The sequence below is a fragment of the Schistocerca cancellata genome, chromosome 3, assembly GCF_023864275.1.
Source record: "Schistocerca cancellata isolate TAMUIC-IGC-003103 chromosome 3, iqSchCanc2.1, whole genome shotgun sequence".
NCBI lineage: Eukaryota > Metazoa > Arthropoda > Insecta > Orthoptera > Acrididae > Schistocerca > Schistocerca cancellata.
Window position 1 is genome coordinate 622,514,866 of NC_064628.1, and position 24,271 is coordinate 622,539,136.

Consider the following 24,271-nt stretch of genomic DNA (forward strand, 5'->3'; position numbering starts at 1 on the left):
AAAGAAGTGGAAGTTTGCATACATACTTCAACACTTTTAAGTCGTCCAAACCGTTAGACTAAGACCCAGAAACTTTCTCAAATCTATGGAAGTTAGGACAGTGTTCATCATCTGCAGAACCAAAGATGACAAAACAACTCTCTGAAGAGACTCAAAAAAGGCCTTTATCAAGACCATCACTAGTGACAACTTCCTGCAATATTGAAGGCTTATCTGTACATAAAGTAATTTTATTATCTGACATGTGCAAACGAAACAACTGTGATGTTTTAGTGTTACGAGAAACACGCAGAGCACCAACTAGCCATAGACCAAAAATACAAGGCATGAAATTAGTTCTTGAGAGACCACGCGAAAGGTATGGAAGTGCTATATTTGTGAAACCGAACTTAGACGTATGCTCCTGTGCTCTGACCTGCGAAGAAAATATAGAAATTTTAACTATTGAGCTACATTCATGTACTGTAACATCCGTGTACAAACCACCCAGCGCGAGGTTCAAATTTACGGAGCCTGGAAATTTCCATTCAAAAAACGTTAAAGTTGTACTAGGAGATTTTAACTGTCACGGTCTCACATGGAGTTATAAAGAGACAAATGATGATGGTGAAATGCTGGAGACCTGGGCAGACCAGGCTAAACTGAAATTGATACATGACCCAAAGTTGCCTGCATCGTTTAACAGCAGAAGATGGAAACGAGGATATAATCCAGATAACATCTTTGTCTCCGAAAAGGTATCCTTGCAAACTGTAAAGCAAATCGAGGACCCAATTCCAAGATCGCAACACAGAGCAATAACTTGCTGCATTACTGCAGTAATCAAATCAGATGTAATGCCCTTCGAGAGACGCTTCAATTTCAAAAAAGCTCATTGCGAACTTTCACAGAGGACCTTGATAAGGAGATCCTGGAAATTAAACCAGAGATACAATCATATGAAACTTTTATAGACCTTGTCAAGAAAATCTCTCGACGGCAGATACCTAGAGGGTGCCGCACCCAGTATATCGCTGGACTCAATGGTAGCAGCAAGGAAGCTCTGAAAAAGTATGAAGAACTGTACAATAAGGACCCCTTCTCAGAGGAAACGATCCAGGCAGGTGAGGTACTGATGTCTGGTATCTCTGAAGCAAGAAAGGAAAAGTGGTGTAACCTCTTACAAGAGATGGACATGAAGCACAGCAGTAGGAAGGCATGGAAACTGGTCAAAAGTCTCAACAATGACCCAACAGAACCACAACCAAATTACAGTGAAGTTACACTAATCAGATAGCTCACCAACTACTCATGAATGGAAAAACTAAAAGGAAGATGAGGAATGGCAAAATTAAAAGAAAATTGAACGAGAAGATTAGCTTCCTAGCTCACCCATTCTTCATTCAGGAGCTACAAGATGCCATCAACGATTTGAAAAACAATAAGGCCGCTGGCCTCGACGATCTGAGATCTGAGCAAATTAAACATTTTGGACCAGGAGTACAAGCATGGATCCTAGAGCTAATGAATAACTGTATTACAACAATGCAAATTCCTAAACTGTGGAGGAAAGCTCGGGTTATTGCGTTACTAAAACCAGGGAAAGACCCAGCTGAAGCTAAAAATTTCCAGCCTGTCTCACTGCTTTGTCATTTATTTAAAGTGCTGGAGCGAATGATCCTGAAACGCATAGCTGATTATGTGGACAAAGCCCTCATTAATGAACAAGCTGGATTCCGACCAGGAAAATCATGCTGTGGCCAAATCCTTAATCTCACACAGTACATCGAAGATGGCTATCAGAGAGGAGAAGTAACTGGGGCCGCATTCCTGGATCTCAGTGCTGCATATGACACAGTTAACCATAAGTTGCTTACCCAGAAAGTGTATAATGTTACTAAGGACTACACCCTTTCTATGTTCGTGCAATGTATGCTATGTAACCTTACAATCTAAAAACAGCCGATGGAGGACACAGAAAAATGGACTTGCACAGGGTAGTGTCTTGGCTCCAATACTATTTAACATCTATACCAATGATCTTCCCATCAGCCACCAGACACGAATGTTCATATATGCTGATGATGCAGCAGTGGCCACACAGGATAAAACCTTTGAACAAATGGAGGAGAATCTCACAGGAGCCTTAACAGAACTTGCTACCTATTACGACGGCAATAATCTCAAACCAAACCCTAGTAAATCTCAAGTATCCACCTTCCATCTTAGGAACAAACAAGCCAAACAGAAACTCCGAGTCATGTGGCAAGGGGAAAAGCTGAAACAAACAAACAGCCCAAAATACCTGGGAGTAACATTGGACAGAGCACTATACTTTTAAGCAGCACTGTCACAACACTAAAAAAAAGGTCTGTGCCAGGAACAACATACTGCGGAAGCTAACAGGTTCATCGTGGGGAGCTCAACCACATGTTTTGCGCACCACGGGTCTGGTGCTGAGTATCTCAGCAGCCGAATATGCAGCGCCAGTTTGGAGGAACTCTGCTCACACTAAGCAAGTTGACATCGCCGTAAACGAAACTGTACGTATTGCCACAGGATGCCTCAAACCAACTCCCACAGACATCATTTACCCCATCATAGGCATAGCACCACCCACTATCCGCAGACAAGTAGCCGCCGAGATCGAAAGATCAAAACAAAAGAATGATCCTCGACAACCGATGCATATGCACCGAAAACAACGTATCCAGCTGAAATCCCGCAGGAGTGTCATTGAAACTACTGAAGAGCTCCCCACCAAGCCCGTCGCAAGGCGGCTATCCCTTTGGGAAGAAATGGTGCCACACTCCACAATGGAACTACTTGAGGAGGGATCTACAGGATTTCAACTATCTTTTACAAATTGGAGGTCATTAAACCGGCTGCGCACTGCAGTAACTGGGTGCAAATCAAACCTATTTAAATGGGGTTACAGTGATAGTGATAGGTGTGAATGCGGAGCAATACAGGACTTGGACCACCTACTGATCTGCCCAGATATGTCTATAACATGCACTAAAGATGATATTTTGAAAGTCAATGACAAAGCAATCTACATTGCTAATTACTGGGAAGGGAAGATATAATTGGTGCATCCAGACATGGAAGAAGAAGAAGAAAACAGCAAAAGACATAAATTAAAGAGACAAAAAGAATGGTTAAAATGAACACTCAGAGCTGTAGCCAATTTGATATTTGTTGTTGTTGTTGCTGCTGTTGTTGTTATTGTTGTTGCAACTGATACATTACTGTTGCAGTGTAGGAGGAGGAACAAAAGAACTGCAAACTCATCTATGAATTATTGCCTTCTCTAACATTATATCAAATAGTTTTAAACAGATCATCTTGTGGTGTTACAGTTCTTCTTGTTCTTGTTATGTCCATACTTGCTATGAAAATAGGAAGAGGAATTCTGCCTTATGCAGTTGTAAATATTATGTACCAAAAGCTTCACTAAATGTTAATATGTAACAACAATTTTACAGTTAGAAAATAAAAAATAATCCACTGAAGATAGCACAAAAAGTACTGAAACATGTCTGGGTGAAACAAAACAGAAAAAAAGTGTCTTGCATAAGGCAGAATTTCTCGTCCTAGTTCTAAAAGGGCTTCAGTTAGGTAGTTATAGGATACTGAATCACTGTAACTGATGTCCAATTCATAGCGTCCTGTAGATGCATGGTGGTGATGGGATGCTGGGACTAGAAGTTCAGCAGTACTAGACTTAGCAAAATGATCTGCCATTGTCTGGGAAATACCTCCAGAAGTTGTCTGGAGTTCATATCTGATTTCAGAAAGAAGTTATTTATTTTATTTTATAGCACTGTTAGATAGTAGGTTAAAGGATACATATCGTTATCCTGTGGCAAATGCACTATTACGGCAACTGTTTGCAAGGTGATGGTGAGGTATGAATCACAATTCAAATGGATGATAGCTACCAACTACTACTGGTTACTGGTGTCTGACATGTTTTACTAACAAAGATAGCTACACCATATAGTGATTCAACTTGGAAGCCATTTCACTATGGATTTTACCACCCTCATAATATACAGTACAGTAGGTTATGTTCTTTTGTTCAGTAAATGATTACCAATTTTATTACATTAAATGTGTTTTGCAAATGCTACAAAAGTGCATGTTTTTAGTTTCTTTCAAGTACCAAATGGATGTCTTCTGGTGCTGCTTTGCTGGCTTTTAGATGCCAGGCCAACTTTCGGCAAGTCAACAGCCACACAGTGTGAGGAGATGCTTCCAACTATGTCAAGATATTGTTGTTGAGTATTAAAGCAAATTTAATATATAAGATGTTACTAAAATGATGTATCAACAAAGCTTAGTATGTCTTAAGTCATGTCTGATTACACGCCTCTGTCAATTAAAATATAATAATAAATGGTCAGTAGCAAGTATATAAAGAACACAAAATAAAACTTTGTGAAGTGTTAAAATTTATTCAGTGGTTATATACTGAGTTACTAATGGAGAACTTTTTCCTGAAATTATACATAGTTATCTAATAGAAGTAAAATTTTGTGAAACATTAAGAGTTTTGAATTAAAATTGGAGTCTAAATATGATGGTCAACTTGGGGTATCAAGTTATCTTTGGTTTTATTAACTTATGACAATTGGTTAATAGGAAAAGTTATATAACGTAATTTGAGTTAAAACGAACTGAGAGATTTACATTACAATAAATACAAAATTTAAGTATCAGTAATTAAACAGAGGAAAAGCATTATTAAGAGTGGAAACATTAATTTACTTCTTTAATAATTAATGTGTGTCTCAGAAATGAGCAGTTAATGGTTATCTCTGAACAACTCAGCAATGTAGTCAACAACTACATAAAAATCTTAAGTGACTCTGATGAAAATTTTGATTCTCAAATTCAAGATCTACAGTACCCTTTATCAGAGAAAAATTTTATTACCACAATCCTACAGTAGTGAAATACCTTCGGAGAAGTGATCTTATACTCAACCGTTACAAAACTAAAATACATGCAAGACACTGTATTTTGTTCATGCTTTTAAGATCAACAATCCTTGGTTGTGTAGCATTATAATCACATTTAGATCTCTGCCGACTGAGGGCCATCTCCTGGCGATGGCTGCAGCTTTGTAACACATGGGCATCAGTATATTTAAACTGAATGTTTTCAGAGACACAGGTACAATGGGTTACCATATACTAGCTGTTTTGACTTTTCACATGTTTTCTGGACAAATTTAGGCTTCACTACAGTACAGCCGCCTTTTGATTGGCAATGTTCGTCAGCATCTGTTGTTTTTCCTATAGTGCTGAGACTACAAAAAAAGGACCTCTCTGCATTGCAGAGAGCATGAAATGTTAGTCATTATTTTCTGATTTACCTTAAGTTTCTATGCTCATAAAAGTGAATGACAGCTGTGGGGCTAAGGAGACTGGTTTGTGCCTTCTGATAATTTTTTTTTTAGGTGATACACAACTCTCGTGGTATGATAAATGGACATACATTAAGATTTCAATAAGTAGAGGCTAACAAAAAATTCAAACCAAATTTTGTGAATACAAATGCGCGTGTATCTTCCTCTTTCCCAATGTTCTTAAAGAAGACACAGAAATATAAAATTTTAATTGTCACTATTTTACAGCTTGCTAAAAGCAAATTTTCTTATTCTGATAATTTGCTGAAAATATAGAGGTCTGATTTTCTTAGGAATTTGATAAATGAGTTTTTAAAACATTAAATAAAATTTTCCTATTTTGAGTAACTGATTTATTGGTAACACTAATTTATTTCTAACTTTTGGACAGTAATAATTTACCAGATATATTCTTGCCTGTAATGCTTCACTAAATGCAAATGCAAACAGTTTTGAAAATCAAAGTAAAAAAACTGTTGTTAACTATATGTGATACTGAAGAGGAGTGTGTACTTAATCATAGCAAAAATGAGCAAAATCACATACACAAATTTAGAAATACATCTGGGTCTTGAGCCTTTGGAATACTATAACATTCCTTCATCATAATGAAGGAAAAGGGTAGGGTATATGTACAGCTGTTGAAGGAATGAAAAAGGAGAGGAACAGTTTTGGACTGACTGTTTCTTTCTTACTGGACATATCAATCACTTGTGAAAATTTAACAAACCTGCCAATCTATAATACCACCATTGACTATTTAACTACAAAAAAGGACCTCTTTGCATTGCAGCAGATATATGACATTACAGCAAGAAATGTTAGGCATTATTTTCTGATTTACCTGAAGTTTCTATGCTCATAAAAGTGAATGGCAGCTGAATTTGTAGTCAGCACATGCAGGAAGATTGCCTTGCAATCTGAATGCTCCAGTGTTGTAAGATGAGAAATGAGGTTGTCTAGCAGGAGCGATGCAATGCCATTACGACGATGAGCTTTGCTGACGCCAAGACTCAAAATGTATCCAACTTCTGTCTGTTTTCCAAATGACTGTGCCAGAATGCCACGATCCTGCAGCAAAACATCAAAACTGAATTAAAGTTGTCTGAATTTTCTCGCTGTATTTTCTTTTTTCCTTGTCTTAGATTTAAATATAAGCTACATGGAGCTAATATTAAAAATAAAATTTTTATGTCTCAATGGTTATGGTACTATTGTTTGTCTGGAAACAAAGTGTTAAGTTGGAGAAAAAATAAAAAGCTTAGATTCATACAACAACTCAATAGCAGCTAAAAGTTAATACACTGTAGTCAATACAACAAAAAATCCACATGATTTTACAACCTTAGAAAAGAAATACATTCTTCTTTAGGATATATACTATTCCACTCTGATTATAGATGAAATAACATGCAATACACATGGTACAGAAGTGATGTTTTAAAAGTTCTTGCCCTGACAAAGAAACAGCAAGCACGTGACCAAAATATTATGGCTTAGGGAAGCATAAACCTTCAGCTGAAATTCTCTGAAGCTGCAGAGATGTATGCTTATCTGCTTTTTGTGGTGATTTTGTGAACAACCATGTACTAATATCTTTTATGTATTTGAATTACCTACTGTGATAAAGAGCTGCATTTTACAGTGTTCAACTCACATGAATATAAAATAGGAGCTAGATTCAACAGGAAAGAATTTTTCAGCTGGCGGCTAAATTTAAGTGTGATTTTGCATTCACTGCTCCAGACATTAAAAAATCAATATGACACATTTTACATGGAGTTGTGGCCACTATAAAGCTTTTGTGTGGCAGGGTTATGTCTGTAAACCACATACATGTGTTCCCAATATTTCATAACATTGTGTAAAATTAGGACTCATCATTAAATGTCAGAGACAAAATATCAGTCATAACAAATGGTGACAAAAGGCTAAAATGTGTCAAAAAGTGAAAACAGTTTATCTTTTGAGATTCCAAAGGTATGTTGTTAATAGATTACCACAATATGGGTTGTACCATAACCTTTGCTGAGTATTATTTAATGGTCAAAATAAAGGTTGCTATTTAGACTAAATTTTCAGAAGAAATTTCTTTTCCTTCATGATAATGTGCACATCACTGTTGCAAAAGTGCTCTTATTCCTGTATGAAGAAGAACCTTGGCATATTGACTAAGCCATAGCAATGTTTGTTGAGCTCTGTGAGTGAGGATTAAATTACTTGAAGAAATACAGCTCCCAGGCACAAATTGGCCATTTGGTGAATGCTATCCTGCAACAATAAAGTTAAAAGCGTATGTGCTAAGCATATAAATGAAAGAAAAGGAGCTACAAGTTACAGAGCAAAAGATAGATGCAACACACAAAATGTAATTGACAAGAACACTGTAGTGATAAAGACAAAAATGTTACTAAACCAATAGAAGATAGGTGAAGACCCAAAACACGTCTTGGCATAGATCAAGCTAAACAAAAAGTGGCTGGTTGCTGTATTTCTTCAAGTAATTCCACATTCACCAGATTTGGCTGCCAATGATTATTTTTTTCCCCAAAACTGAGAAAATGGCTGCTTTGATGAAGAGTCAAGTTAATGATGAGGCTAGTCAGAACAACTGGACTAATTTTACTTTACTGTTTCAGTAGTATGCTAATAACCACAACACAGAATACACTCTGCTGGTCTTTACCAAATTCTATGTCATGAATGGGTTTCTGTGCAAAGTTGTTGCTGATAATGGTCTGCAATTTATGTCCCTGCTGTTTCAGTATGTAAACACAATGGTATAACACATGGTGCAGGAGATTTGTTTCTGGAGAAAGTAGGGAGGGTGATTTCGGTCTATGAAGTCCTTGGCTAGACCCTTGGAATATTTGGAGAGGGACAGCTTCTCAGTACAGATAAAACAACCTATGCTTTGTCTCTCCAGTCACACACCATCTCCCACATACTGACTGACAGGTCACAAAGCAGTGCCGACTTAGTGACTGAGTACCACCCAGAACTGGAGCAAATGAATCACTTTCTCTACCAGGGCTTCTCTGTATACTACCTGTCACTGTGCACAGAAATGAGAAATGTCCTCCCCATTCCTCCCACGGTAGTATTCCACCAACCATTCAATTTATGCAACACCTCTGTCCATCCCTGTTCCACCTTTGCTCCCTACGCTTTGCCCCATATTTTGCATCATCATAATAGATCTAGATACCTCGCCTGTCCCATACACTCTTCCACTACCATATATTCCAGTACTGTCGCATGCATTTCCTACCTTATCAAAGGTGTGAGCAACTTTGAAAGCAGCCATATGTTCTATTACTTAAGCTGCAACCACTGTGCGGCATTTTATGTGGGCATGACTGTTACCAAGCTGCCTGCCTGCATGAATGATAACTGCCAAAACATGGCTAAGAGACAGCTCCATAAGGTCCAGTTCAACTACAGTCAGCTGGAAAAGGAAGACTTAGCAATTATTTAGGGCAGCACAAAATTTCATCAGCATCTACGTACCAGAAAATTTTTTTCTTGTGACTGATCTTAAGCCATGGACTACTCATTCAACAAAAGATGTACCTGATTGTACAACACAAAAGCTGCTATTAGTCACTACTTCTTTCCAGTTATTAATATGAAATTCTTTGTTGCCCTACAGCACATCATGCAAAGGGAGGCACACTGTCTCACCTATCTATGGAATGTGATCCAGAATTTTATGCATTGGAGGCTTCTTGTCTTCAAATTGATCAACTGATTCATAAGCACTGCAAGCTTTACCCATTGATTGTCCCCCCAAGCTACTGAACTTGATGAATCACTACAACTGCTCAAGAACTACATTTGGATGGGTTGGCCTCGAAGTCCAAAATCAATTTCAGGTACAGTAGTATGCAAAAAACATGCTCATTGCAATGGCTTTTCTCTTTCCAACAACATGATTTCATTGCATAATCATACTGAACAAATGCAAGTCATGATTCTCATATCATTGCAGCAAACTATTTTGAGACTTTTATGTATAGCACACTGGGGAATCACTAAAATTAAGTAGCTAGCATTGTACATGGTCAGTCCTGATAAGAAGATTAAAAATATGACTGCTCACTGCCACGGGCAGCACCATGCCAAAAATTTTTCAACTAGCATCAGCCTGACAGTCCTTGGCAACATATGCACATTGATTTTGTTGGCCCTTTCCAGAACACATGGTGGCTAATTATCATTGACACATTCAATAGACATCCATTTGTCATTCTGCTTAACACAGCGACTAGCACTAGCACTATAAAAGCACTCATTTCTGTCTTTTGTTTAGAAGTCTTGCCACAAACAATCATTTCAGACAGTGGCCCTTAGTTTTCTTCATTGGAATTTCAACAATTTTGCCAACAAAATGGGATTCAACATATCAAAATTACTCCATTCTATCCTCAACTTAAGGGTGAAACCAAATGTTTTGTCCGTACTTTCAGGGCTCAGATGTCCAAACCTCATGCCCGGGTATGTGCTTTTTGTTGTTTCTCAGCCCCTATTACACTCTGCCTTTTCACCATGCTGCACCAGCAGAGTTATGATAAGGTCACTGTCATCGCACTTCGTTTCATCTGTTTCACCCTCTAACCGCTGCTTCAAAGGCCAACTTCGCAATGAAGTTCCACATGAAGAACAAAGTCTTCTATAATGTTTATGACAAGCGTCACAATGGGGAATCTGGTGTCATCACTAACACGACTTGCCGAGCTCATTATACCACTCACTGCAAAACAAGCACCCACTGACGATACCAAAACCAGCTTCGATTTCATGATTATTGTGATTCTGCCATGGATTTTAATGTTTCAGGATCACTTTCTGTGTACCAAACTGCTGCCACACAGACAATGCCAGGGCCTGAAGTTAGGACACATGGGTCAACAGATGACATTGTCATGAAGGTCGACCTCTATCAACCTACACAGCCATAGCTGCACCCATCACATCTGTCGCCTTTCGTAGCAGTGTCAGTCATGGACATTGAGCCTGTATCAGCCTCACAGCCTTCATTGTGCTCAGCAGCATCGCCTGTGCTGTTGGATAGACAGCCTACCTCCAGTTTTTTGGCAGAGTGGTTCACAAGGAGAATGTTGGGACAAGAGTTAGTTGGCACTATCTGCCATAGGGCTGCAACCAACTCCATCAGCTTCACCATGCCACAGGCTTACCTCTTGTCATTGCCCAAATCCACACTATGCGATGACAATGCACAATTTTTTGTTCTATTATCATTTTTTGTGTCGGGGGTGTGGGGGGGAGAGGTGTGTGTGTGTGTGGGGGGGGGGGGGGGGGAATATGATACCAATGGTGCCTCTGTTGACTGCACAAAGTGCTACACTCACACCTCTGTGTAAGAAGATATATTTAAAGAGGCTGCCAGCACACAACAGTGAGCCTTGCTCTCTCCAGGGCTCATTGGCTTCCTACAAACGGCACTACGGATGCAACCAGAGTATGCTGTCTTCTCTTCCGCTTACTGCATGAAACTGTCACACTCTATGCGTCTTTCTAAGATGCTACACTACGACCTCTGCCCAGATCTCAGAAGAATCACAGTAAGAATAGAAGGACCTAGTATGAGACTACTGATATAGCAAGACTACTATGCTAGTAAGTGAATGTACACCATAATAGGTAGCCAGTGTTTCACAGTATTACATCAAAGATGGTGTGGAACAGAAATAGTCAAGGATATTGAGATATATATAATTTCTACTGCCTTGTACAAGGGTGTAATGCCACTGAATTTTTTACATGAAAACTCCTAAAGCTGTTCAAATAAAACAAACATTTTATATCTTTTTGCTTCATGTCTAGATATTTATTTCTCAACATAGTCTAGCTGACAACAAACACATACCGCCCAATGAGAGACCATTTCGTAGGTAGAATCACTATAGAATGTTTGTCTTTGTTAGTGGAGACACACCATCATCTCTGTTTGTACCACTTCATCACTATCAAAGTGAAGTCCTCGAAGGTGTTCTTTAAGTTATGGAAATAGATGTGAAGAAGAGGGTGTCCACCTGTGGAAAAACTCTTGAATTCATGCTATCAGTTTTCTGAGGGATTACAGCATGATGTTTCTCATGCACCAACATAGTTATGTTACAGACTACCTGTGTCCCACCATTTTACACACTACAATTCAGAGCTCTCTAGCGGCAGAGGGTTGCAACTTGCGTCAGTGAAGCAGGAAAGTTGACCAAGTAATGTGTATGACATATGAACATTACAGAACAGAATTTTAAAAAAATTGGGGGCATTACTTTTCAGCGCACACTCTGAAATGTGACATTTTACTCATTTCTTGAACGTCTGTAGATGATCACTCGACCTCATTTAACTATGGATACAAAAGTTTCATTTTATTTTTATTAAATTCTGGTTAAGGAGTTATTTCTCTCTCATCTATGCATGCTCCACAAAAGTCTATGAAGGAAGTGTAATGAACATAGACATTACAGTTACAACACAGGGACCAGGTGTGATTATCATAGGATACTGAGTAAGAAGAGAGCTACAGGACACAATCCATTTGGAGCTGGAAGTCAGTTCTATAATAGGTTTTCAAATAACATAAAGAAACTCCATGGCAATCTTTTTAAGGGAAACCTGAAACATTTGCTAACTGAAAGGTATTTACATTCGCTCAAAGTTTTCCGAGCTGCATTACATACTGCAGTGTATTAGTGGTGGTAAGTGTTTATAAAGTATAAGATGTGCATCTTTTATATGGCATGATACCATTATTGTAAATCTACAAAAATGATGATGTTATTATGGACAAATAAAGATGATGGCTGATAATAATAATATTATTATTAATAATAATAATAATTATTATTATTATTATTGTTACATTAGATACTTTCACAAATTAGAGAAGTATACAAAGCTGCATGAAAACTGTCTTTGTCTGAAGACCATAAGAATAATACCAAAATTTTGAACTTCAGCAGACAATACGCACATTATATGTTGTTTACAATATTACAGTATTAACCAGAAATTCCTGCATGGAATAGTGGCATCTTCATAATAACAAACTGTGTAGTGTCTTCTTCAGCATTCCTAATGCCACACACTGGATATTTCATCCCTATGATTTGTTATATATTTTCATATACATGCATTATGAAGTCTGAGCACACAGCTTTAAAGTCTGACTTGAAAGCATGATATTTTTAATACTATTTATATATTTGCAATGGAAATATTTTATCTTCACATAAATTTTGTGTTTTGATGTATGATGTTAATTAGATCAAAATGTACAATGGAGAAACAGCATTTTCTGATCTCTTAATAGGAGATGACATGAATCTATAGGGTTTGGATTACATGTTTCTAATTATTTTTTCTACAGCATGAGTATTTATAATATATTAATTGAATTCATCTGAAAAAATAATTTTGTATATCTTACAACTGATTCAGATATAATGGTACATTACTTTTCTTGGTCTTATTGGTAGTCATGTTGAATAGTACATTGTGACTATCGAAGTGTTTAGTTTATTTTCTAAAAAAATTATGGATGTAGGCCCCATGATAGATGTTTCTCGAGGTATACACTGATAACTTTGCTGTAATCCGTTTTCCGCAGTTCCACGTTTTTATGAATAATTCAGAATTTACTTGCTCTTGATTAACTATTCTTAAATTGCATAACTAGGGTTTTCTCAAAGTTTAATTTTAATCTGTTTACATGAAACAACACATCTAAATGTTTTAGAGAACTTAAGATTGAGGTGAAATATAATAAAAATATAACACCAATTTTGGCTATCAGTGTGATACCAATACAGCCCAAAATATCACAGTTCTAACTATATAATATAGCACTATAATTCATAGAAAAGTCGTGTGGAGGCCTTTATCCAGCAGTGTATGTCAAATAGTTCATGATGAAACTAATGAACTGATACAGAGCTTTAGCATACCTGAACTGCACACAGATACTTACAGTACCTAGAATGACAATGGAGCAGATGTTGATGACACAGATGAACAAATTAAGTTTTTTCGGAAAGGAAGCAAGACAACAGATCCTTCAACTCTACAGTAACTACCTCAAAACAAGCCATTCCTAAAAATCTGGAGGAAATCACATGTGTGATCCATTCTGAAGCAAGGTAAACCACCACCAGATGCTAAGAGCTGCAGCACAATGTCACTATTGTATCATTTATATACAGTCTTTGAAAGAACATTGCTGAATGGCTTACAGCACTTGGTGGAGCCATCAGTAATACACTAATAAGCAGATTGTGCATTTTAGGTTTTTATTATAACACCAAGTGCATGCAAAATGCATTAAAAACGCACATTATTACAGGTATAAGTAATTTAGGAGAAAAAGGTAAAAACTTGCTGAATACTGGAGGACTACAGGTATAAGTAAATTAGGAGAAAAAGGTAAAAACTTGCTGAATACTGGAGGCATTGCTTTGTCAACAGGCACAAGCTGAAAACATGTTGGCTTTCTCGCAAATCTTTTTTTACACTAGAGTACACACACACACACACATACACACACACCAGGGTTGCCACAAGTTTCCCCATGTGAAATTCCCTGATATTTCCCTGATGTGTGTGAAATCTTATGGGACTTAACTGCTAAGGTCATCAGTCCCTAAGCTTACACACTACTTAACCTAAATTATCCTAAGGACAAACACACACACCCATGCCCGAGGGAGGACTCGAACCTCCGCTGGGAACCTCTACTTGAACTAGCTGCACAGTCCACGACTGCAGCGCCTTAAAACCGCTCGGCTAATCCCGCGCGGCGATATTTCCCTGATTTCCGGACAAGTTTTAGCATTTTTCCCCTGACAAATTGTGAGCTCTCAAAGGTAAGTAAAGACATAAGTTGACAAAAAATGTAAGGACTTCTCTATTTCTCCCACGTGTGAGCAAAAATCTTAAGTACTAACATCAACATCTTTCGTAATGAATTGGTTTTAGGTGGAGAAAACAAGCCAAATGGTATAAATGTCTCATTAAGACCAATGTTGTTATTTTATTTCAATAAAACAAAACACATCTGGTGACAAAAATAAGCATTCCTTGGAGTCAAAAGACAGACTTAAAATTACTGATTTCAGAAATAACCTCAGAAAAAGTAGGTCTCTTGGAAGAAGTGTATAAGGCAGGGAAGAGTTGTGTAAACCAACACTACATGTGACGGCCAAGAAAATGTTGGTTCTACTATGTTCATTATTATCGGTTTTTACCCACTGTGTTATGTCTATTATTTTACAGGATTTGTGTGATTTTTCTTTCGAGAAATATACAAGTATATAGTGTACAAACCGCCAGCAACTGCCACAATTTTCTTGTTCTTATCATCCATACTTTCTAATATATAAACCACTTATTATCGGTTTTTACCCACTGTGTTATGTCTATTATTTTACAGGTATTGTGTGATTTTTCTTTCGAGAAATATACGAGTATATAGTGTACAAACCGCCAGCAACTGCCACAATTTTCTTGTTCTTATCATCCATACTTTCTAATATATAAACCACTTTTAAAGTGGCAGAATGTACTACAATAAATAAAATGTCTATAAAACACCACACTGTACAATGTACTTGCAGTGAGACAGTCACAATTCCTGAAACCTATCACCCAAGGCCTCTGACCCGCTGTGGAGCACCTCAGTAATAGGTTCACAGATAAACCATGAAAATCCACCTGATTATGCCACATACAAACAGACCTGGCCTGCGGACAGATCAATGAGACTACATCTGACGGGCATGGTCTGCACATTAGTGGGACACAATGGGCTTCAGATTGGCAGGCCCTATACGTTAGAGATACCTGCAAATATGGCCTGCAGTTTTGGCTCATTGCAGGAATCCACTCGTGTGGCCAACTATTCACGTGTCACAGACAGCATGTTAATGAAGTGAGGCTGCAATGATCAATCTATGCAACAGATAACTTGTGCAAATACTCTGAGAATCAATACTAATGAAGGTGGGTAGCAACTCACAGTAAAGATGATTGCTATGCTGCAGACAGGCACATAGAGAAGATAATCAGACTGTCACAACTAAATTTTTAGCCATAGCCTTTGTCAGACAATGAGAGCACACAAACATTTACACAATAACTCAGACACAAGTCATGCACACATGACCACCATCTCCGGACGCTGCATCAACAATCTCTGAGAATCAGATCCAAACAAACCACTCCTTATGCCTCCCTGCCTCTCGTCGGTAGCTTCTAGGCTAACTGCAAGAAATGTTGACAGCAATGACTGAGGGGAGTGGTAGGTAGGAGAGAAGCAGTAACAATGAGGGGGTAAAGAAGCGGCGCATATTCTCAGCTGCGCGCAGCCAGCGACGATGCATGACATTTCAGCAAACAAACCATTTCATATATTGAGGCAAAAACAAAATTTTTCCAGTGTCCTCCCCCCCCCCCCCCCCCCTTCAAATTTCTCTGACACGTTTAAAATTTCCTGATTTCCAGAACTTGTGGCACTCCTGCATGACCCCCCCCCCTCCACACACACACCTGTACAGATACACTGTACTGGCTGAGTACACCAATACTACAAGGGTGTAGTTTTCATTGACACAACAGGTGCTCACGACACTATCAATTATCGTGTATTGATGGAGGAGATCTGTGAGCTTACCAAGAACTACTATTGCATCAAATTCATTGAAGAATTACTCCATAACAGGTGACAAAGAAACATACTGGCCCCTGCCCTTTTTAACACCTATACTAATGATCAGCCACTTCAAGAGCACACCAGGAGTTTTCTTTATGCAGATGATCTGGCTTTGGCAACTCCAGCAAAGTCTTGTGGAAGTGGAAGGTCACCTGACTGATGCTTCAAAGAATATAAGTGTTTATTACAATAACAATCAACTTCGACCAAAAACAGTTACAACCCAATGGTGTACTTTCCATCTTAAATATACAGAAAAACAAGTGTCTCATGTCAAGGAGTACATCCGGATGTTACACCACATCCACAATATTTAGGTGTCACACTTGATCAAACCTTAACTGGTGTACTGCCATAACACAAGGCTGAAAGAGGAAGTAATAAATAAAATCCTTGGAAGATATCAGTTAGTACAAGGGCCTCTTACCAATGAACTTTAAGAATACTGGTATTATTATACTGATACTTCATTGCATAGCCTCCACATCCTGCCGGGTACAGATTTGCACACATCCAACAGGTCAACAAACTCTGAATGAGATTTCCTGCTTATTACTATATTTCTGTAGCCTACACTACTTTCCAAGGTATATCATCTGGCAGGTACTGCTGTCCCAGATACCTGTCAAGAAGTTGCTTTCAGTGTGGAAAGAAGAAACTAATCATCAAGCCCTGCTAACCATTGAATGATTATGTATCAACCATCCAGAGAGTGAGGCCCAGGAAAACTTCATGAAAACCAACAAAATGTTGCAGATTACTCCATCCAAAGCGAGAATGGACATGTGGAAAATACTGTCTGCAAATGATCCTCAATGGTCTCAAACCGGGGATTTGCAGTCATTGTTACCGACTGCAATTGTGGAGAAATGCAAACCGTGGACCTCTTGCTCTGCTGTTGCCTCTGTCCTACATCCTGCACCAAGAGAGATCTACTACAGCTTCAAATGGTATTGATGTTGCCTGTTTTAGATCCTTCACAGTGTAATGTTATGCATTTTTACCTATAAGTCTTTACATTATGTAAGGTGTTTAATGCACTATACAATTTTTTTGTGTTTCTTTGTACTGGTTCTTCTGACATAAATTTTAAAAAAGGATGATCATTATGCTATCATCCTTGAAAAGTACTGAATAAGAAGTTATATTAATAAGTAAGTCATTTACATCCAAGAACAAGAGAACTGGGCCTAAAATTGAACCTTGGGGGACTTCTTCTACAGTTACCCTTTGATTTCTTTATGGCAGATTGTACCTAATCCACTCCAATGCACTTCCCTTGACTCCATGCCTTCTAGGTCAATAGTGCAATTCACACTATTAAATACCTTTGCCGTGTCATAGAAAATTCCTGTGACTGTTTTTTATTTATCCACAGAGCAGCCAGTGATCTCTATTATTCCTTTATAGCTTGCATCACTAAACTGTCTTCCTAAAAGCCTAGTTGAACTTTTTACATGAATATTGACGTTTGTGTGAGAATTTGTATCTGGTTGGTAAAAAAGATTTGAACACCTTTAAAAACAGAATGATACAAAGATTAGAGATTGAGTGATAACTTCTTCAAATTCTGTTTCAAAACTTTTTTTTATATAATAGCTTCACCTTAGCATATTTCAGAAGACCATAGGAGTGACCATTTAATGACTAATTTATTGTTGCAGACAGAGGATGTGTTATTTCCTTAGAAAAATCTTTTATTACCTAGGTAAACATTCCATTCTATCACACTGCACTACACATTATTTTTTATGGATTGTATAGTCTTTTCTGTATCTTTTGTTGTACGGCTCTTAAACACAGTTAAAAATTTCTTTTCTTCTAGGCACATATAAAGAAAATGCACCTTGACTGTGTGACCATCCATGTCAACTGCTGACACAGACACCTATAGAAAATGATTAAAACAAGAGGAAAAGTAACATGAAAGGAACAACGAAAACTACTTCAGAAAGTCTGCAGAAGAAAAAAAATTCCTTAAATAAATGCTGCAACTGTTCTTCTTCACAAGAAAGAAGATGGATACGAGAAGAGAAAACTAAATACCTGCCAGCCTCTTCTTTGAAATGTACAAAATATCCATTAAATTGTCACCACTCTTATCAGAAAACAAAACCATCAGAAGTTAATCAATTAAAGGACAAAGCTTGCTCCAGACATGAACAGAGAACAATAGGTCATTTGCAAGACATGGTTGGTTGGTTTGGGGTGAAAGGGACTAAACTGCAAGATTATCAGTACCTTCATCCATTAAGTGGCAAACCAAGAGGAGCTGTCACAGGAAGCAGCTGAAAGGCAAATCCTGGAAAGCCTAAGTGTAACTAATACAATAAAAAACAATAGATAAAGCCCAGAAAAAAAGACAGCACAGACAAGTCATTAAAAGATCAGTGAAGATAAGGCATTAAAACCAAGAATTGAAATCATTCATGAATACTGTTTCTGAACCCGGATGCTAGCCAAGAACAGGTGGCAAAAATTTGTGGCGTCAACGGAATCTTTTGGACCAAAGGAGAAATTGAGGCAAATCCGAGGTCAGGACACAAGCCATGGGGCAGATGCAATGTCTCCCTGACCAGAGGCAACAGTGGAGGAAGTTGGAGTTCTGAACAGAGACACTGGAGGCAGGCAGCAATTGTAAATGCAAGTGCAGGCTTTCTCGACGAATTTCATACATGAAGTCTTCACGGGTTGTCAGTCGAGTAGCATCGTCGCTACGAGACGATGATGCTACTCGGCTGACAACCCGTGAAGACTTCATATATAATTGTAAACCCAGTTCTGAGTCACTGTTGTGTGAGGTGGAACTATCTTCCATGGAAAAGGACACAGTAGTTGGGATGTTCAGGGAAGCTATGAATGCCTACAGCATAATTCAGCAGCTGTTGTTGGCACCTTATAGGTAACAGCGGATAGTTCCACAGGACTGGAAGAAGGCCCAGGTCATAGAAATCTATAAAAAGGGTAGAAAATTGGATGCATATAATTACCGGCCTATTTCACTGACATCGATTTGTTGTAGAATCATGGAACATATTTTGTGTTCAGACATAATGACCTTTCTAGACTCTGAGAAGCCCATCTGCAGGAACCAGCATGGTTTTAGGAAACAGCGGTCATGGGAGACACAGCTGGTCCTCTTTGTGCATGATATACAACAGGCTCTAGATACCGGCTCCCAGGTTGATGCCATATTTCTCGACTTTCAAAAGGCATTCGACTCAGTTCTGCACTCTCACTTGCTCCAAAAAGTGCATGCTTATGGTCTATCTGATGACATATGTGGTTGGATAGGAAGTTTTCTAACAGACAGGGAGCAGTATGTAATCCTGAACGGGGTGACTTCAACAGAAACAAGCGTAACTTCAGGTGTGCACCAGGGCAGCATAATAGGTCTACTGCTTTTTGCAATCTACATAAAAAATCTGGTTGATGGTACTGACAGCGGCATTAGACTGTTTGCCGATGATGCTCTAGTCTACAGGAAAGTAGTATCACACGAAAGTTGTGAACAAATCAACGAGGATTTTCAGAAAATAAATGCGTGGTGTAATGAATGGCAGTTATCTCTCAATATTAGTAAGTGTAACCTAATGCGTATAACGAGATGAAAATCCCCATTAATGTACAAGTACAAAATAAATGCCCAGTTTTTGGAAGCGGTAACATCTGTCAAATAACTGGGCGTGACTATTCAAAATGATCTCTGGTAGAATCCTGAAGCGATGCAGTCCTTCAACAAAGGAAATAGCTTACAATACATTAATTCGTCCAGTCTTACAGTATTGTTCGTCTGTATGGGACCCTTACCAGTTGGGTCTGATTCAAGGGATTGACAGGGTCCAATAAAGAGCGGCAAGATTCATGACTGGTACATTAGCCATCGCGAGAGCGTTAAAAATCTCATAGAAAGTTTGAAGTGGGACTCACTTGCAGATAGACGGCATGCTAAACAGAAGGGGCTGCTCACTAAATTCTGAAATCCGATCTTCACTGAGGCTGTAGAGCATATATTATTACCACCAACTTTCATATCATGCAATGATCACCATTCAAAGATAAGGGTAATTAGAGCTCGTACTGAGGCATTCAGACAGTTGTTTTTCCCTCGCGCAATCCACGGGTGGAAAAGAGGGGGGAAATATGACTTTGGCGCGAATTGTGCCCTCTGCCACACACCGCTAGGTGGCTAGTGGAGTATATATGTAGATGTAGAACGAAGGGACTCCAGCCTCAAATAGTAGGCTGTTCATAGGGTTAATTTGAAAGGCTCCTGTCACAAATCGGACCCTACAATGATAAATGGGGTCCTGTACCCGCAATGGTGAGTGCGATGCTGAGCCATATGCAAGACTCCCATAGTCAAGATGGTACCGAGTCAGGGCTTTGCAGAGCTGCAGAGGGAAGAGCGATCTGCACCCCAGCTAGTGTTACTGAGGTAGTGAAGTGTACTGAGGTGTCACCAGCACTTACGCTTAAGCTGGCAGAGGTGGGGAAGCCATGTCAGCCAGGAATCGAAAACCAGTGCATTGCATCTTGGGTATCCAGGGGAGCAATGCTGAGGGAGGGGCAGGAAGATCGGGAAGTGGTCACTACCACACAAGTCATCATGGAACCTCCAGTGGATAGGTCCGCAGCTCATGGTCCAGTGAACAGTGTTGCTGCCTCTGGATCACGGAGTCCCAGGTTCGATTCCCAGCCGGGTTGGGAATTTTCTCTGCCCAGGGACTGGGTGTTTGTGTCGTCCTTATCATTTCACCACCATCATCATCATCATCATCATCATCATTCATGACACTGGCTAGACAGGACTGAGTAGAAATTGGGACTTTGTACGGGCGCTGATGACCATGCAGTTGAGTGCCCCACAAACCAACCATCATCAACCAGTGAATAGATGGTAGATGACCAGTACTGCAAAAGGAAAGATCAATGGCCGAATTAGTCCATTTGCCACTACGAAGTGTGTGGGGGCATCAGAGTTCAAGAGGCAAAGATTGAGCTGTGCCAGTAAATTTTCAATGTCTTGACCATGGCCACTGATCTCTGTTCCACCCCACAAAGGGTTATGGGTGTTGAAGTTGCCCAAGACTGGAAAAGGGCAGCAGCGGCGGTGGTGGGAGGAGGGGGGAGGAGCTGATAGAGTAGTGCAGACAAGCACACAGTACATCCTGGGGCATGACATCGTCAGAAGGGAGGTAAACATTACAGATGGTAAAATTCTGCTGTATTCATACCCGAACAGCTACAGCCTCCAACGGTGTATCAAGAGGCACAAGGTCATTGTATATAGAGTCCAGCACATACGTACAAATACCACCCAAAAGCCTCTCATAGTTGGTACAATTTTTAAAATAACCTCGGTAGCCACAAAGGGCAGGAGTCCATGTTGCTGGAAGCCCTGTTTCCTGGATGGCAATACAGAATGTAGGGTATGCTGTCATAGTTACGCCAAGTGGAGGAAAAATATGTTACAATTCTACTGGAGGATAAGATCGTCTGAAAACTGTGGGGCATGAAGTGTCTGCAGTGCGGAAGGGCAAGTTATGATCCAATGTCTTGTATTGCCATGGGTTGAGAATTCAGGGGATCTATTGACATAGGTTCTGTGGCACATTGCCTGGGGAGATTTGGTGCCCAGGGGTCACCGGGATCTCCACCTTGGACACAGAAGGAGTACATAGAGACTCCAGTGGCATGGGGGCCACCAGACTTTCCTTCATCTTAGAGGACTTCTTTTTATCCTTCTTCTCCTTAGACAATGAGGACTGAGAAGGTTTCCCTGAATTGGTTTCAGGGACAAAGGAAGAATGAGAAGTTTTTACTATATTTTAGTTCACTGTGTATTTTTTCATGCCATTGGATGCTTTTAGTTATGTAGTAATCCATTTTAATTTAGTTACCACTTCCTTATTTATTTAATTAGCACTTTCTTATGATCTATTATATGAGGAAATGTTTCATAAAATGAAGAAAGAAATGGTGTAAAAATTTGCTGATATTTCATTTACATGGAATGATTGCTGTATTGGCCAGTTTATCTCATTTAGTTTACCAAAAAATAAGAAAACGTTTTTTTAGCTATATTGCATTCTGCACAAGTTTTTCTGATGATTGATTTGTTTATTTCTGGCAGTTCAATAAGAAATAAAAACTGATTTGAAATTTCTAAATGCAAGCACAGTTTGCTTATACTGTCAGATTTTAATCTGTCAGAAAGTAGCTGTAAAAGCTGCTGCACACTAATTTAGCTTGCAAAATCTCTGAAGTTGAGAGTGAAGCCATATCGTAAGGGATGGCACTGAAAAACCAGCCCCAAGTACTGACTCCTCACCAATTATGCACTAATTGTTTTGCCCACCATCAACTGATACAACAGCAACTATATAAGTATGTAATAATTAGGTAATAAATAAATAATGAATAAGCTAATGCAAAGGTCTGTACTTTATGAACTGATCTTGTCTTTTACATTACATTGCATTACATTACATGAGGTGCTGGAAAAAACCTCCATGCACTTCAATGCACTTTTGTGTGCAGCCTAATACATTAATATACACTTTACCCAACTCTGCCGCATCAATTTTCAAAATTTCATTACGAATATTGTACTTCAAGTCTTTTAACATTACTGAGTTATTTACGTACACTTTTCCCTTGAGACCGCCTCATAGATGAAAATCACAAGTTCTTAGGCCTCGTGAACATGGTGGCCACAATCCTTTGCTGACAGTCCTTTCTTCCGTGAATCCTTCATGAATTCATGAGATTGATTCATGTGGAGTGTGACAGGTTGCCCCACCTTGTTGAAAGATATCATATGCACATTCATGAGAGGTCAAATGTGCATAAAATCCCTCAAAGATTCACAAATACATAGCAGTTTTTACTGCTGTTTCAAAGAATATTGGACCCACAATCCAACTTGCTGACACGGCACACCACAAAACAAGTTTTTCACTGTGAAGTGGTTTCTGATTTATCACATAGGGATTGTTTTTTCCTGGTGTTCTGGGAGTTATGTCCTGTCAGATGGAACCACGCTTCATCACTCATGAAATACAGCAGCAGATTCAACATTTCATACCAATTATTTAACACAGACACAAATAGTAGTTTACACGTTTCCCCTCATCTTTCTTCTTCAGTTATTAAACTCTTGTCATTCTGTAGTGCTTCATTCCAATGCAGTGTAAAACATGATGACAAGGCCTACGTGAAATGTTCACATGTTGACTTCTTTGGGCGCCGGATCATTTGTGCTCAAATATTGACAATCACAGCAGGTATGAATGGGTGAGGTATGATTCTTTTCTGCATTTGCAATTGGCCCTGTAGTACACTACTTTGTCACCGAATCCTGTATACTGCTCTTTGCTGGTTTGGAAATGCCAGGAAACTTCTTTGCAAAAATGTTCTTCATTTCCTTAAGTTAATCAGTAGACATGTATGTCTCTACTATGATTCTTTTTTTGAAGAGGAAACATCTTGCTGAGATATTCACTGCACACATCTTAACCAAGTCACAACAGCTTTTGTACTGAAAATACAAAATGTAATCACAACAGCTTTGAAACAACAGATGACAATTGGTGGGTGATAATGAGCAGTCTAGCACTCGGGGCCATTTTTCATTCGCCACCCTGTAAAATCAAGTCGATACACACTGCTGACTGATGAGATTCTTTCCCTCTATCAGTGTCAAAATCTGAGCAAACAGAACTTTCTTGCATGTTGTCTAATTTTTGTGAGAGATATTGAAATTTATGTTAAAACGATCGTGTTGTTTGACTAGTATAATTATGTCTACTGACTTAATTATAATATTCTTTGTTTTAATTCTATGTATCAACTTTCAAATATGCATACTTGTTCAGAAAATTAAAATACATGGCAAGTAGAAGTGTTTGTCATAAAGCTCAATGACAACAAGTAGCATTGTATTGTGTATAGCACTCAGTATTTACAAATGTAAGTAAATGTTTTCTTTGTGGAAAAAATCTGTAGTTAAATAAATATTAAGCTACCAGTAGCAGATAAACAGCAACATTTCAATATAGCTGAGGAGACAGCAGCTTTTTTCAAAGTGGTAGCTTTCTTTCTAAGTTTCATAATTAAATTTAGCTGGTGCAGGCATG

General features: G+C 38.8%; 1 protein-coding gene across 2 annotated transcripts in view; it reads right to left on the reverse strand.

Annotated features, from left to right (window-relative positions):
- Window positions 1–24,271, reverse strand: part of LOC126175535 (N-alpha-acetyltransferase 60) — a 92,386-nt gene that overhangs the window by 39,592 nt on the left and 28,523 nt on the right. For both annotated transcript variants that reach the window (XM_049922368.1, XM_049922367.1), the window contains exon 4: window positions 6,240–6,466. In XM_049922368.1, coding sequence (XP_049778325.1) covers window positions 6,240–6,466 — 227 coding nt within the window. The remainder of the gene's footprint in view (window positions 1–6,239; window positions 6,467–24,271) is intronic.